This window comes from Artibeus jamaicensis, unplaced genomic scaffold, assembly GCF_021234435.1.
Source record: "Artibeus jamaicensis isolate MK-2021 breed Jamaican fruit bat unplaced genomic scaffold, CSHL_Jam_final contig_1998, whole genome shotgun sequence".
Lineage (NCBI taxonomy): Eukaryota > Metazoa > Chordata > Mammalia > Chiroptera > Phyllostomidae > Artibeus > Artibeus jamaicensis.
In genome coordinates, this window is record NW_026521407.1 from 3,512,172 (window position 1) to 3,528,812 (window position 16,641).

The 16,641-nt window shown below is 53.7% G+C and overlaps 1 protein-coding gene across 1 annotated transcript in view; it reads left to right on the forward strand.

Annotated features, from left to right (window-relative positions):
• Positions 1-15,697, forward strand: part of ITGA3 (integrin subunit alpha 3) — a 29,046-nt gene extending 13,349 nt beyond the window's left edge. The window contains exons 8-26 of the mRNA XM_037149915.2: positions 1,405-1,493; positions 1,617-1,753; positions 1,925-2,011; positions 3,145-3,212; positions 3,289-3,425; positions 4,001-4,150; positions 4,247-4,344; positions 4,703-4,850; positions 5,086-5,154; positions 5,741-5,820; positions 5,934-6,011; positions 6,752-6,854; positions 7,010-7,192; positions 7,375-7,497; positions 8,227-8,340; positions 9,541-9,639; positions 13,024-13,149; positions 13,485-13,626; positions 14,323-15,697. Of these exons, the coding sequence (XP_037005810.2) occupies positions 1,405-1,493; positions 1,617-1,753; positions 1,925-2,011; positions 3,145-3,212; positions 3,289-3,425; positions 4,001-4,150; positions 4,247-4,344; positions 4,703-4,850; positions 5,086-5,154; positions 5,741-5,820; positions 5,934-6,011; positions 6,752-6,854; positions 7,010-7,192; positions 7,375-7,497; positions 8,227-8,340; positions 9,541-9,639; positions 13,024-13,149; positions 13,485-13,595 (2,000 nt within the window). The 3' untranslated portion in view covers positions 13,596-13,626; positions 14,323-15,697. The remainder of the gene's footprint in view (positions 1-1,404; positions 1,494-1,616; positions 1,754-1,924; positions 2,012-3,144; positions 3,213-3,288; positions 3,426-4,000; positions 4,151-4,246; positions 4,345-4,702; positions 4,851-5,085; positions 5,155-5,740; positions 5,821-5,933; positions 6,012-6,751; positions 6,855-7,009; positions 7,193-7,374; positions 7,498-8,226; positions 8,341-9,540; positions 9,640-13,023; positions 13,150-13,484; positions 13,627-14,322) is intronic.
• The last annotated feature ends 944 nt before the right edge of the window (positions 15,698-16,641 follow it).

Here is a 16,641-nt window from a genome sequence, read left to right on the forward strand (position 1 = left end):
ACAATATGAGGGTGGGGTCCTTGCCTGGTGCGCCCAAATCTAGTGAGTGTGGGGTGTTCACTTCAGAGATGAGGCTACAGAGGGAGTGTGGGGGTGGGGTGGATGTTTTTGAAAGCCAGGCAGGGGAACTGGGGCTTTCTGTTTGGGTAATGGTAGAGGGGTGTCCAGAGAAGGTTTGGGGGCAAGGATATGATATGATAGCTTGGTAGCTTGGTGCCTCATTACACTGAAAGATCATTCCGGAAAGAGTAGTGGGATGGATGGGGGAGCAAGGCTGGGGTGTTAACATCAAGGATGTAGTGCACCAGTGGGGGAAGGTACGAGCTGGGACAAGGTGGGAGCCCTGGGTACAGAGGAAACCATCAGAACTCTGCAGCACTTCGGGGCCAATCAGGCCCGGGTGTCAGGGAGAGGGACAGATCAAGGGGCCGGGCCCGGTTGCCATGCGAGCACCTGGCTTACTGGGAAGTCACCTCTCTGGTGTCCTCAGTTGCCCTGAATGTAGCGGGAAACCAAAGGGAGGCAATGGAGCCGCTAAAGAGTCAAAACAGGAACAGAGTTCAGTTAATGAAGCGCCTTCTGACACAGTGTCATTGGTTTCTGCTCAGGACCTACTTATTCTTCCTGAACATACTCTTCCAACAAGCTTGGCCAAATTCTGGTTACTTAGGCCTCCTCAGGTCAAAAGCAGCAAACGGAGAGTTGAGTCAAGTTTAAGAGGCTAAAACATTTGGGATTTACGTGTGGAAGTAATGGTTAGAATTTTAGAAGTCTGGACATTTTAACAAGTAAAGTTCCCTATGGTGTGCTGATTAAAATCGCAGCCCCCCGTGTCAGACAGACAGCCAGGGGCTTCCATCGCCTGTCCTGTACTCGCTAGCGTGTGACTTCGTTTCCTCATTCATAAAGTGGGGACACCAGTACTCACAACCAGCACTCTTGTGAGGATTAAATGAGATGAGTACTTGACAACCACCTGGCAAAGTACTTGACAACCACCGATGGGGACACCTGCTTTTGTGCCCCCGCTGGTATAGGACACTAGAAGCATCAGGGGTTTGGAGGGGGGGACTGGTCGGGGAGGTGGCAGGCACTAAAATAAGGGGAAACGAACACCAGCCAGTGGTTAGGAATCTGGAGCGTGGCTGCCCGAGACACTACCCTGCTGTGTGACTGGGTCACTTCTCTCTCCAGGACCTACTTTCCCACATATAAAAGGAGGCATTTGAGGGCCCAATGGTCCCGGTTTTAATCTGAGCCACAGAGCTCTGTTCCCTGCTGGTGTGAGTACTGCCTGGCAGGGTGAAGTCAAGGGCATGCTGAGCTCCGTGGCTGGAGCACAGGGTTGGGGAGACAGGAGGCCCACGGTCCCTGTGGTGATCCCCTTCTGCCTCTCCTCCCCAGACGTCGCTGTGGGAGCCCCATTTGAGGGCTTGGGCACAGTGTACATCTACCACAGCAGCTCCAGGGGTCTCCTGCGACAGCCCCAGCAGGTATGAATGGACAGGGACTGGGGGCTTCCCCTCTTTTGGCTCACTCGCCCCCTCCTTCCCCATGGGCCTCCCTCCCCAGAGCTGCCCTAGAGCCCATCTTCAGTGCTTCCCCCTGCCCCCCAGGTAATCCACGGGGAGGACCTGAGACTACCTGGCTTAGCCTCCTTTGGCTACTCCCTGAGCGGAAAGATGGATGTGGACGAGAACTTCTACCCAGACCTGCTAGTAGGGAGCCTGTCAGACCGCATCGTGCTGCTGCGGTGAGCCAAGGCGACGGTGAATAGGGGCCGTTCTCTCTTCCAGCCCTGCCTGCGTGGAGCCCCATCTCTGTCCACCTTCATCACCAGGTCCATGCAAGCTTGAGCCCTAGCCTTGCCTGGCCTGGCCCGGGGCAGGCAGGAGGTGCTGATATCTGTGTGTCTTCTCGGCAGGGCCAGGCCTGTCATCAACATCCTGCACAGGACCTTGGAGGCCAGGCCGTCTGTGCTGGACCCTGCGCTCTGCACGGCCACCTCCTGGTGAGACCCTCTGTCCTTCCTCTGCCCACCCATTCCTCCTTATGTATGGACAAGCCAGGAGGGGCCCTGGCTCCCAAACCTCTCCCCTGGCAACTCCTGGTATCCCACCATGAGGGGATTGGTTCTTGGGATAAGCATTGTCCAGCCTACCCAACCTCATTAAAAAGCAAAATTCCTGGCAGGAGGTAATGGACGGATGCGGGGAGGGCATGGTGGTTAGGAGTGGGAGCTCTGGACCTCCAGCTTCAAATTACAGCTATGCCCACTGTAGGGGTACAGGTGGGCCCTGGGGGTGAGATCCCAGGGGAGGAGGAACGAGGGAGACATTTAGAATGTAGGGAAGAAGAGAGCCACTTTAGCAAACGATTAATCTTTCTGAGTCTCAGATTCTTTTTTTTTTAATTATTATTTATTTATTTATTTATTTTTTAGAGAGAGAGGAAGGGAGGAAGAGAGGGAGAGAAACATCAGTATGTGGTTGCCTCTCATGCGCCCCCTACTGGGGACCTGGCCTGGAGCCCAGGCCTGTGCCTTCACTGGGAATCCAACCAGTGACCCTTTGGTTCACAGGCCAGGACTCAATCCACTGGGCTGCACCAGCCCAGGGCAGATACTATGCCTATAAAACAAAGTTAATAACAACCAATTCGAAGGATTATTTTGGCCATTAAATGAGATAATGTACAAAAAGCCCTTAGCATGGCACCCTGTATACTTTAAATGCTCAAAATAGGTTAGTTGCTAAGATGGTGACTCAGAGTCTCCATGTGAATGAGGATATTGGATTAGAAGGCAGAGGGAGACTCGGCAGAGCGGTGGGGCTGTGGGAGGGGAGCTGGACTGGAGACTGGGCTGGGCCACCACTTCAGGCAGCTCCTTCTGCTCTCAGGGCCTTGGTTCCCCCACTGGTGACCTCTATCCCTGTTTTCTATGGCTCTAATGGGAATGGGGAGGGAAGAAGCCAGGGACACCCCAGACCAGTTCTGTGGACTCCCCAGTTTTGCCCCTGCCTTTTCCCCTGAAGGGGCCTGTTTCCCCTTGCCCGGGAAAGGGAGTGAGAGCGAGGGCCTGGATATGTGGGTCCCACTGTGACCAGGTCCTACTGTGTGTCCCCTGCCCCCCACCCCCAACAGTGTGCAGGTGGAGCTGTGCTTTGCTTACAAACAGAGTGCCGGGAACCCCAGCTACAGACGAAACATCAGTGAGTGCCAGGGTGCAGGGTGAGGCGGGGCATGCTCACCTGCTCACTTGCTGACCACCCTGTCCTCCACCTGCAGCCCTGGCTTACACTCTGGAGGCCGACCGGGACCGCCGCCCACCCCGGCTTCGCTTTGTGCAGAGCCAGTCGGCTGTTTTCCACGGCTTCTTCTCCATGCCTGAGATGCGCTGCCAGAAGCTAGAGCTGCTCCTGATGGTGAGCGAGCCGTCCCTCCAAGACATAGCCAGCACCGCACCCCCAGGTCAAGGGCGAGGGACTGGAGTCTCCCCAGTGACAGAGATGGGGGAGGTTGCCTGGAAGGTTATAGGTGTTGAGGGGGGACAGTGCACAGCATCCAGCCTGTGGTAGAGGAGAGACCCTTGGAGTGCGGATGGGGCAAAGGGCTCCTCACCACCTAGAAGAGTGAGGGTCGTGAGACTCAGCTCAGCTCTGGAGAAAAAGGGCCCATGAGTGGCGAGCGAGCCTCGCTGCTCTCTGGGACATCAGAGTGGAAAGGGAGAGTTCAACCTGGGGATCCCTGGGATGAAGGGAGGCTCAAACCTCTCCAGAAAGATCTCTGGGGAGGAGAAGCCCCATTTCCTCATTTGTAGATCAAGGTGGTAGGAAGGGGGTCAATTTGTTATAGGGCAAGAGGAGGTTCGGCCATACTGGGGGGGCTTTCAAGGTGGAGGGGGGGCCTAAGCTTTTCCCAGGGGGCTCAGGATGGTGTGAAGTTTCAACTGGGCAGGGAGGGCAGGGCAGAGGTTGGCTCAGCTTGCCATCTTCCCCAGGACAACATCCGCGACAAACTCCATCCCATCATTATCTCCATGAACTACTCTTTACCTCTGCATTTGCCGGAGCGCCCCCGGCTGGGGCCGCGGTCCCTGGACGCCTACCCAGTCCTCAACCAGGCACAGGCTCTGGAGAACCACACCGAGGTGGGTGGGGCCGGGACCAGCAGGGCCAGGCTGGAAGGGCTGTGGGAGGAGAAGGTGCTGTGGGTGGTGCGCTCCTCACACCTCTGGCCACCCCAGGTCCAGTTTCAGAAGGAGTGCGGGCAGGACAACAAGTGCGACAGCAACTTGCAGATGCAGGCGGCCTTCGTGTCGGAGCAGGGGCAGCAGATGAGCAGGTGCACTCTGGGCCTCACCAATTGGCCAAGGGTGTGGCGGCCTTCATTGGCTAATGGGAATTGAGGGGGGAAGATCTGAGGGGTGGGGCTTCACTGGCAAGGGGCGGGGCCTCAGAAAGAGGCGAGTCTAAGAGGTTGGACTTTAACTGACCAGGTAGAATGTGTAAGGCTGACCTTCACTGACTAGAAAAAGTTTGTTTTTTTTTTTTTTTCCCCAGGTGAGACTAGAGGGGTGAGGTCTTGGGTGTCCAGAGAAGGGGCTTTCCTGACCTAGTAGACTCGAGGGGCGGGAACTAACTGATCCCAGGGGCCTCCGGGGCGGGGCTTTGGTCTCAGTCCTTGGCTCCTCTCTTTCCAGGCTCCAGTACAGTAAAGACCTTAGGAGACTGCTTCTGAGTATCAACGTGACCAACACCCCAAGCAGGGAGCGGGCTGGGGAAGATGCCCACGAGGCACTGCTCACCCTGGCAGTTCCTCCCGCCCTGTTGCTGTCCGCAGTGCGCCCTGTGAGTGCCCAACCCGAGCTCCACTACGTATTTGCATCCTTGTATGCATATCATTTACTCGTTTGTCTTGTGTCCCCTCTTCTCTGGCCTGGGCCCCTCAGATGCCTACAGCATCTCTGTTGCTAGGGGAGTCCTGTTCTCAAGCCTCTGGGGCTCAGACAGACCCTCAGCCAAAGGGAGGGGGAGCGTCAAGCTCTACTCTGATCACCCGGACCTGATTATCTTCCTTCCTCAGGCTGGAGCTTGCCAGGCCAACGAGACCATCCTTTGTGAGCTAGGGAATCCCTTCAAACAGAACCAGAGGGTAAGCCCTGGCCACGCCCACTCAGACTACTTCTTGCTTCTGCCTGCCTGCTTCCTGGCTTTCCTTGAAACAAAGAGTCAGAGTGGGTGGTGGAGGAGGAGGAGGTAAAGTAAGGGGCGGGGAGAGATCCAAAGAGTGAGAAAAATGCAGCCACTAGGAAGCGATACACAAAGCGAGAGGAGGTGGAGGTGAGGAACCAGTTTTGCTGAGCACCTAGTACATGCCAGGCCCCAAGCCCAGCACTTTGCTTCTTCTATATGATAAAATTCTCACAACCTTCTGAGGTGGTAGATGATGTTGTGCAGAAAGGAAACAGGCTTAGAAAGTTTTAGTAACTTGCTTAAGGTCACGCAGCTCAAAAGTAGTAGAGATGTTATTGACAGAGAAGGGGAGAGGGAAGCAAAGATGAGAGATAAAACAGTGGAGACGGGTGGGGAGGTGGAGACTCCTCATGCAGAATGTGGGGGAAGAGGAGGCCAGAGAACCAACTCTCTAGCATAGTATTCAGCACCCCCCGCCCTGCCCCATGGCATCACCCCTTCCTGGCCCCAAATACCCCTCCCAACCTCATTGGCCCTCATGGCAGATGGAGCTGCTCATCGCCTTTGAGGTCATTGGGGTGACCCTGCACACGAGGGAACTCCAGGCGCAGCTGCAGCTCTCCACGTAAGTGACTTTGCAAAGCCAGTCTGTGTTGGGGCTAAGGTGTCCTGGCGCACCCCATCCCCCACCCCGTTCCAGCCTTATTGGCCACATCTCCTTACCTACTTCCTTCCAAGGTCAAGTCACCAGGACAACCTGTGGCCTATGACCCTGACTCTGCTGGTGGACTACACGCTCCAGGCCTCACTCAGCATGTGGGTACCACCCCCCACCCCCACCCCTCCAGTCTGCTCTTCCTGGGCTAGGGCCTCCCTGTCCTCAAGGTACCTCCCAAGCTTCTCTGACACACCTCTCTTGGCCTGGTGTCCTTAGGCCTCCACTTCTCCTGGGTCATCCCTCCCCCGAATGACAACCATCACTGTCATGATCGTTCCCCCTGTAAGCTGGTAGCAGTGGAGGAATCGGCTGCTCTGGGAAATGAGGGGTCAGTGTGGAGCTACCATCTCTTGGCAGCTCATTGTGCTAAGGACTTTACACACATCCTCTCCTTGGCTTTTTACAACAGCCTAAGATATAGCAATGATTATTAAATCCTTTTTTTAAAGATTTTATTTATTTATTTTTAGAGAGTGGGGAAGGGAAGGAGAAAGAGAGGGAAACACCAATGTGTGGTTATTTCCCATGCGCCCCATACGGGGGACCTGGCCTGCAACCCAGGTATGTGCCTCGATCGGGAATCAAACCAGCAACCCTTTGGTACACAGGCCTGCGCTCAATCTACTGAACTATACCAGCCAGGGCTAAATCCCTTTTACAGAGAGGAAGCTGAGGTTCAAAATAGATAAATAGCTTGCTTGGGGCCACACAGCTCTCGTGCGGCTGGGATTTATCTCCCGGCTGCCTGATGTCAGAGGTAGTTAACCAGCGGTGGTGCCCACCCCCTCTGCCAGAGCCCCTCCTGCTTCCTGTGACTCCCACATCTTTCTTACTGTAGGGTGAGTCACCGGCTACAAAGCTACTTTGGCGGAACAGTGATGGGCGAGTCTGGCATGAAAACTGTGGAGGATGTGGGAAGCCCTCTCAAGTATGAGTTCCAGGTAAGGGGACCTCTGGAAGCCTGGGCTGGAGACTCCTGGGAAGGGTGGTGGGGCGTTCTGTCTGGGTCTGGGGCCTCGGGTTGTGAGGTTGGGGGTTGGTGAGATGGGGGTGGTTTTCTATGAGACAGTAGCCTTGACACCCCTTGTACCCACAGGTGGGCCCAATGGGAGATGGGCTGGCATCCCTGGGGACCCTGGTCCTAGGGCTGGAGTGGCCCTATGAAGTCACCAATGGCAAGTGGCTGCTGTACCCCACGGAGATCACCGTCCAAGGCAATGGGTCCTGGCCCTGCCGACCACCAGGAGACCTTATTAACCCTCTCAACCTCACTCTCTCTGTAAGGACCCCACGGGGATCTTTCATTTGTATCTCATTTGCATGCTACAGGGCAGAAAGGCCAGTGTCTTCCATCCCTCCCCGCACACCCTTAGGGAGCCTGCCTCTCCCCTTGCCCTTTCTTTCTCTCCCCACCTCCGCTCTCCTTCCCTCTGCCCAGCAAAGCTCCTCTTCTCTCTTCAGGTCCCTGGGGACAGACGGTCATCTCCACAGCGCAGGCGGCGACAGCTGGACCCAGGGGGAGGCCAGGGCCCCCCACCTGTTACTCTGGCTGCTGCCAAAAAAGCCAAGTCTGAGACCCAGTTGGTGAGTGGCCAGGTTGAAGAGGATTATGCCCACATACTCAGGAGGCACACAGAGCAAGGGGGTTAGGGGCTACTCACCAGAAAACCCCAATCTGATGAGGGGGTGTGCCTCCTGCCCTGGGGAACCCCCAGTCAGAGCTGAGCAGGCTCATTTCCTGCCCTCAGAGGGTACCTCAGTGCCCTTGCCCTTGCAGAGCAGCCAGTACAACAGACCAAAGGAAGAGACACAGGCTCTGTTCCCAACAGGAGCCCCAACCTGTTGGGGTGATACAGCTGTTCAAAGCCTTGGACATTAGGGCTGGGGGATGGGGAAGAGCAGGACAAGGCAAGACAGGAAGAGGCCTGGGAAGTAAGTTGAGGCCTAGCTGGGTGGAGAGGTAGCAGTCAGTCGGTGTCCTCGGTGGAGGGAGCTGGCGTGAACATGGGCCCAGCAGGGGAGGGGGCTGGGAAGAGGATGTTGTGGATTGGGCCCCATTCCATGAGCAGGGGTCATATGTTATGTTATACATGTCCCTGGCATCCATATGTACTTGGCCCAAAGACTGTGCCTCACGTGCGTAAGTATGGGGCGGCGGGGGGAGCATGTGGCTGAGCTGAAGGGGTGGGGCCAGGCTCCCTGCAGTCAGACGTGGGTGAGACAAAGCCAGGGAGGAATCTAAGGCAAGGGATGAAGTGTGAAGAATCTGGAGGCCCAGCCTGTCTCATGTGCTGTGTTCCTTGCCTGCCTCAGAGCTGCGGCAGTGTCCACGCCCGCTGCGTGTGGCTGGAGTGCCCCATTCCCGATGCCCCCGTCATCACCAACGTGACCGTGCAGGCTCGAGTGTGGAACAGCACCTTCATTGAGGTCAGTGTCTGGGTTCGGAGGTCTCCACTGCCACCACCCGGGTGGAGAGGGGTCACAGCAAGGTCTCATGCATGTGTGTGTGTGTGTGTGTGTATGTGTCAGGGGCAGCATTGTGTTTTATGCGTGAGAAGTTACACACCTGTCACTTGTTCTGTGTTAGTTTGTGTGCCTGTGTGTGGACATGACATGTTTGTCTCAGCCAAAATGACCTCCCATGTGTCCCTTGTTCTACATGTGTCCCCGACTTTCCCACCTCTGTGCCTCTGACATACCGCTCCCTCCCCCTAGAATGCCAGATCCCCCCTCTTACCACTCCATGTAAACTCCTACTCAGGTTTTTAAAAAAAGATATTTGTCTATTTTTAGACAGAGGGGAAGGGAGGGAGAAAGAGAGGAGAGAGACATCAGTGTATGGTTACCTCTGGCACACCCCCAACTGGGGACCTGACCCACAATGCACGTATGTGCCCTGACTGGGAATTGAACTGGCAACCCTTTGGTTTGCAGGCCAGCATTCAATCCACTGGTCCACACCAGAGCCAGGTGTGGGCTCCTATTCAGCTTTAAATGTCCCCCTAAGGTGCTTTACCACCAGCGAGGTCTTTCCTAGCTGAAAATGATCTCTCCTCCTAGATTATAAATCTTTTCAGCTTTGTGGGCCGTACAGTTTCTGTTGCAACTGCTCTGTTCTGTGTTGTAGCACAAAGCTGCTATAGACCATAGTCAATGATTGGGCAAGGCTGTGTGCCCAAAATGCTTTATTTACAAAAGGAGATGGACCCTGGCCTGGTAGCTCAGTTGGTTAGAGCATCGGACCGACATGCCAAGGTTTCAGGTTCAGTCCCTCGTCGGGCACATATAAGTATCAACCAATGAATGTATATGTAAGTGGAGCAGCGAATCACTGTTTCTCTCTCTAATTAAATAAATTAAAAAAAGCAGGTCGTAGGCCAGATTTAGCCCACAAACCTGACCTAGACTGTGACCTTCATTATCTCTGTCGTCCTCAGCATCCAACACAGGATCCCATGTGCAAATGAATGAATGTTGTACATTTGTGTGTGGAGAGGTCTGGCTGTCAGATTTCTCGGGATGCTGCTTAAGGGTGCGGTGCAGTGGGAGGGTGCCCCGAGGGATGGGAAGCAGAGGGTCAGGAGGGAGGCTCAGCTGCTACTTTTGACCCACCCCTTTTCCCTCCAGGATTACAGAGACTTTGACCGAGTCAGGGTAGCCAGCTGGGCCACCCTGTTCCTCCGAACCAGCATCCCCACCATCAACATGGAGAACAGGACCGTGCCGGTGAGTGAGCGTGTTAACTGGCCAGGGCAAGGGAGCGCAGGCCGCCTGTTCAGAGCACTTTCACACACTTCAGGTATGTGGTTCTCAGTCTCGGCAGCACATTGGACTCCTCTGGAGGATTCTGGTGTCTGGACCACAGCCCTGAGCAGTGCAATCTGAGTCCATGGAGCTGGGGTCCAGTACCATTGCCTTGTTTCAAAGCTTCCCTTACTTCCATTCTAATGGGCAGCTGTGGTTGAGAACCTCTGCTTGAGCCTATGTGATCCACACGACTTCTTCATGAAGATGTCCCGTCTCCAAGGCAACGTGGAAAAAAACTTCCCACACTTGATTCTGAGTTATGTCTGGAAGAATAAATATGAAAAAGTTGCTAATAGTTTGTTGTGAAAAGGATGTAAATGTAGATATATAGGAAATACATATAGAAGATGAATGGGAGGTTGGTTTAATATGTTATGATACATTTCCTAAGATGAGGCACTAGAGGAAGGGCCAGAAAGATGGAACAGCATAGAAATTAATTTTATTATACAGATGGCATTTAAAAAAAATTATTTATTTATTTTTAGAGAGAGGGGAAGGGAGGGAGAAATAGAGGGAGAGAAACACTGATATGGAGTTGCCTTTCATGCGCGCCCCCAACCCAGGACCTGGCCCGCAGCCCAGGCATGTGCCCCGACTGGGAATTGGACCAGTGACCCTTTAGTTCACAGGCCGGCACTTAATCCACTGAGCCACACCAGCCAGGGCCGCAGCTGGCATTTTTAATCAGTAGAGAGAGCTAGACTATTAAGTCGTGTTAGGGGAACACATTTGGAAGGTAAAGACAAACCCCTACCTCACACCATAAACAAAAGTACATTTGAATTAGATTGAATATTTAAAATACCAAATAAAACCTAATCTATCAGAAGAAAATTCAGAAAACAATTTAATGATGATCTTTCATTATGTGGAGAGGGAGTTCTTTTACTAAACCCAGAAGTCCCAGAGGAAAAATTTGAAAAACGAGACTAGATGAAATTTTAGAGCTATACGCAGACACACCTTGGAGATACTGCAGGTGCGGCCCCAGACCACGCCCATAAAGCAAATGAACTGAGATAAATGAAGCACAATAAAGGGAGCCACATGAATATTTCAGCTTCCCAGTGCGGAGGAAAGTTATGTTTGCACCAATCTATTCAGGGTGCAGTAGCACTGTGTCTAAAAACACAATGTACGTACCTTAACTAAAAACTACTTTATTGCTAAAAATGCTGGCTGTCCTTTCAGCCTGTTGGAAAAATGGTGCTGAGAGACTTCTTGAGGCAGGGTTGCCGCATACCTTCCATTTGTAAAAAACTTAATAGTAATAAATACCCGCAAAGCCCAATAACATGAGGTGCAAGCACACGAAGCCTGTGCAGCACAGAGGCAGCGAGGAGACTCCCAGGACAAGCGATGCGCTGCTCTTTACAACCTCTGCGGCCCCCGTGACAAAGTGTTGATATACATTTAACACATAAAGGGCAACATAAAAGTAAACAGGCGTTGCACATGTTGCAAAACACACGTCTAACTCGGTTGTGGAGAAATAGAAATGACAGCGACAAGACGTTTTTATCCTGTTGGGCTGGCAGATATGAGAGGGGGTGTCACTGTCTGGTGCCGACGAGGTGGAAAGAAATGCTTTTGATTGGAGCGTAAATTGATGGATTCTTTTTGGAGACGAGTTTGTCAATATCTGTTAAAATTTTGGATGCCCATTTCCTTTAACCAGCACATGACAATGTATCTTAAGGAGCTAATAGGACAAGTATGTGAACATAAATATAAATATATGAGGATATTTCAAAATGTTTATAATCGCATAAAATTGGAAACGATGTCAGTGTTTTTCAGTGGATTGGTTCAGTAAATTATGGTACATATCTAAATGACTATACAGATATCAGAAGAGATTAGGCTGACCTTTATTACTTGGCATCAAAAGACAATGATATTCAGTGAAAAGGGAAGCAGGTCGCAGAACAGTGCGTACTATATACATAGATCCCATTTATGTGGAAGAAAAAAGTATGTATTTAACATATGCATTAAAAATATGGAGAGAGCCCTGGCTGGTGTGGCTCAGTGGATTGATCATGGGCCTGTGAACCAAAGGGTCATTGGTTCGATTCCCAGTCAGGGCATGTGCCTGGGTTGCAGGCCATTTGGGGTCATGTGAGAGGGAACCAATTGGTTCGATGTTTCTCCCCCTCCCTTACTCCCTCCCTTCCCCTGTCTAAAAAGAAAATAAATAAAATCTTTTTAAAAATATAGAGAGATTCGCTAATATGTTGAAGATAGTTATTTCTCAGGAATAAAATTGCTAGCAATCTGACTTTCTTTAATGCATCTGTATTTTAGCGCTGGCTGGTGTGGGTCAGTGGATTGATTGCCAGCCTGCAAACCAAAGGGTCACTGTTTTGATTCCAAAGGGCCCCTCACACCCCACCTACCGGGGACCTGGCCCACAACCCAGGCACGTGCCCTGACTGGGAGTTGAACCAGTGACCCTTTGTTCGCAGGCCAGAGCTCAATCCATTGAGCCACACCAGGCAGGACAAGCATCTGTATTTTACAAAATAGCAATCAAAGTAATTTTAAAGAAATGATCATGAATAGTCAGGCAAAACTTTCTATTTTTATATAAAGTACATCACAATGCATGTAACATATAAATATATTCCATATGTATCTCCATTGTAGAGGAAGAAAAAAGCAGCACCACATACTATGCATTTTTTATTTTCTTGTAAATATTTATGGACTGCTTGCTGTGTACCAGGCATTACTCAGAAAAGTTTACTCATGTTAAATGTGTTTAATCCTCCCAGCAACCTATTAGGTAGGTATTATTATCCAGATCCCCCTTTTACAGATGAGCAGAGAGGTTAAGCAGTTTACCAAGAAAACACAGCTAGTGAATAGCATAGCTGGGACTTGAACACAGATAGTCTGGCTCCAGAACACCTGCTTTTGGCTACTCGGTTATATATTATGAAGCAGGCATTATGATACCCTTATCAGAGACCATGAAGTGGAAATTCAGAGAGGTGAAATTACCTGTCCAAGGTCACACAGCTGGTCAGGGGTGGAGCTGGTACCCAATCCTGGATGGTGGCTCACAAACCCAGGCTCCAGGCTGCCTCTCAGGTCTGAGGCTGCCCCTTCAGAGAATCAAGAGGATGACTTAATCTACTGCTGTCAGTGGTCAGACAGGAGCTTTTCCCAGTCCCTGAGTACCGCCTGCTGGCAGCAGGTCAAACGGCAGTGTTGGGGACCAGTCTGGGACAGGAAGGAAGAGCATGGGGTCTACAGTGGCAGACACAGGGCTGAGCCCCTTCTCACCCCCTCCAGTTCTCGGTGGACATTGACTCTGAGCTGGTGGAGGAGCTGCCAGCTGAGATCGAGCTGTGGCTGGTGCTTGTGTCTGTGGGTGCCGGGCTGCTGCTGCTGGGGGTCATCATCCTCCTGCTGTGGAAGGTCAGGCCCCAGCCCCCTCCTGGACTCCTGCTTTGGGACCTCCTGCCGGCAGACCCTTAGCAACTCGCCCTCCATCCCATTGCTCACATCCATCCCACCCCACCCTTCTCCCATGTCCTCCTACCTTCCCCCCAGCTTTTAGTCTCGCCCCCTGCCCATCCTCACCTCACCCACTGGGATGCTTCCACCCGGGTTGATGGGGGACCTGCAAACTGGCAAGGGGAACCCAGGCCTCCAGGCTCCCCAGCCCTAAGCCCCAGTCCATGAGTGTTGCTGGCAAGGACCCCCACAGCAGCTCCCCCTGATGGCCCCTCCCCACCTCCTCCCCTCCATAGTGCGGCTTCTTCAAGCGAGCCCGCACTCGTGCTCTGTATGAAGCTAAGAGGCAGAAGGCGGAGATGAAGAGCCAGCCGTCAGAGACAGAGAGGCTGACCGAAGACTACTGAGGGGGGCAGCCCCTGCCCCCATCCCACCTGGGTAACTTGGCCTCTGGGCCCACTTTTCTGAGCCCCCCAGCTGGCTGGGGCCTCTGACTCTGTCCTGTCTGCTCCTCCTCCTTTATGGGACCTCTCTGTATCTCACTCTGACCCCAGAACCACCCCAAAGAGCAGGCCACTCTGTTTCCCTTCCGTACCCTAAGAGCTTGGGGTGTCTTCTCTGACCAGCCTCCCCACTGAGCTCCTCAAGGACTTAGGACCCGAAGAGGTAGCCATAAAACCCTCCCCATGCTTTCTGGGAATTGGAAGAGTGTCAGGACCAAGGCTAGACCCCGTCTCTGTAGTTCACAAGGCAAATTTCCAGAGCGCTTCTACAGCCCCATTCCCACCTCCAGAGAAGGAAGGGACTCATAGAATCCTTCCTCCTGGGAACCCCGCACCAGGGTGAAACTGACCGTCGCCACCCCGGTCAGGATAGATCACCACCCATCCTAGCCATCCCATCAGCAACCGCAGCGGCTGCCCCCTACCTCCCCCTCTCCTCTCGGCCTTCCTCAACTCCTCCTTCCTCTGGGGACTGGGCACGGAACCTCATCCTCCCTGTCTCAGCCATGGGTCTGCATCAGGGGTCCTGGCTTTGAGGACCTCTGGGAGGGGGAGAAAGGAGCTGCGCGTATCTTCCCACTGGCTCTTGAGCCAGATGCTGATGTCTTTCCTCTTCTCCCCCCACCTCCAGTGTGACTTCTTCAAGCGGACCCGCTATTACCAGATCATGCCCAAGTACCATGCGGTGCGGATCCGGGAGGAGGAACGCTACCCACCTCCAGGGGGGACCCTGCCCCCCAAGAAGCACTGGGTGACCAGCTGGCAGACATGGGATCAATACTACTGATGTCCTCCCAGATCCCACCCCTGCGCCCCCAGTGTCCCCGTCTCCTGTTTATCATAAGTTATGCCCCGACAGCCCACAGGGGCCACTGCCTTTGGCTGGCACCGGTAGGTTCCGGCATACACACCTCTGAGTACTTGCACACGCCCCCTGGTCACGGGCTCCCCCTGCAGGAGGGCTGGGGCCGTGGCCCTCGCTATGCCGAGCACGCCACAGCCCTGTGTGCTGGACACGTGTGGACAAAGGTGGGTCCCAGTCTTTGTGGACTGCACTTGTGCACCACAGATGGTGTGTGGACATGCGTGTCCCCACCGTCACCTATGCCAAAACCAAGCCAAAGGGCCTCTGCCAGAGCCAGGAGGAAAAGGCCTCCAAAGTGGTGACACCTCCCCCATTTACACTGGCCCTGTCTTGAGCCACAGTCACTGGATGGACTCTGCTCTCAGGATGAAACTACTGACATGGAAGAGCCCTCGGGCCTCCAGCTGCAATTCCCAGCACCCATGCTGGAGGACAGGGGTAGGGGTCCGCCCGAGTTTTCTCAGGACCTGACCTGCTCAGACTCGAAGGCGGAATGAACTACAGAGAAGGTCCCCAGGGCGACTTCGTGTCACGGATGGCTGTGAAGCCTCTGTCCTCAGCCACAGCGCGCACTGGTGGGGAATGCAGCCTAAAGGAACAAAGAGGGACAAACCGCGAGACAGCCGGGACATGCCGCCCTGGGACCACTTTGGGAGCACAGTGGAACCCTCAGCAGAGGAGGGGGCTGGTCCTGGGCCAAGGAGATGCTGGAAGGATCCAGAGGAACTAGCACTGCTCACCTACCACTATTGTCCTGGCCTCTGTAGGGCCTGCAGAGACCCCCAGGAGGTCACAGAGGGAGCGACACTTGAATGTAGGACGGGGAGGGAGCCCTGTCCCTGTCCTGTTGGCCAAACTCCACTCTTTCCCCACCGACCATGGGTTAGAAGCCTGGAAGTGGGATTCTTGGCTGTCCTTGGCTTTCATCACCAACTGGCTCTGCCTTCTCCCCAATGGGAAGGGCCCTGAGGCCCATTTTAGAAGCTGAAGCTGGTTCCAGAAACCCTCTCCTGCCCGCTGCCTGCCGGCGGGCCTCCTACCCCCTCCACGGTACTGTAGCAGGGGAGCTCCCTCCCCCTCCTCGTGCCTTTGTATATAGGCTTCTCACATGGACCAATAAACAGCTCCCGGTTTGTACACACTGACTGCATCTGCCTCTACCCCTGCACCCCTCACCAACCTCATTCATTCTGACAGATAATGACGTCCGGCTGAGCCCCAGGTGGACAAAGCCTGATGGAGGGGGCTTAGATGTTGGGAGGGTGGAGATCTATGGAGGAGATACTGGCCCCTGCCCTCAGGGATGCCCCAGTCTAAGGGCTAGCCATAGGGAACTAATATGCAGAACATAGGATGAGGGGAGAGACCTGAGTAGACTGGATAGAATCAAAAGTGGCTTCTTGGTGGCCAGTGAGCTGGCTCTGGGGAAGGAGGAAGGGAGAGGGTGATATGCAGGGTCGGGAAGAGGCAGGGAGCTGCTTTCTGTCGAATCAGAGTTCTGCATGGTGGTGGAGGAAGACTAGGTGCAGGGTGGGGAGCCAAGAGTCCTGGCCTGGTGGCTGAATTCTGGTAAGAACCAGCTTTTCTGCCTCATTTTCCACCACTACCTGCAGGTGTCTTGGTGAGTAGATAGTTAATCATAAGGTGACTGAATGACTCTTTAGCTGGAAGGTCCAAAAGGTCACAGTTCCGTTCCCCAGCCTCCAGGCGGGAGTGCCCGGAACCCTAGTCCCCGGGAAACTCCTGCCAAGAAGCTTCAGTTCTGAGCCCACGGAGCCCCCCCACCCCCATCATCGGAGCAAGCCCTCCATTTCCTGCTCTGTGCCGAGGTTGTCCCCTCAGGCCTAGGGAATGGGGCAAGGCCGCTGTTCCCATGACTTCATCCTAAACAGTGGCAGCAGGTCCTTCTATTAATGTTCCCCAAGGCTGTGACCTTTGGCAAGATTTTATTACCCAGAGATGTCTAGAGACAGGTCTTCAATTAAGCTCCTCTGAGAGAGCCCGCAGACCTAGACCAGTCTCCCAGGAGCTGCTCCTGATGTCTGCCCGGGTATCTCCCAGGCCGCCTTGACGTGGTTTGCTGCC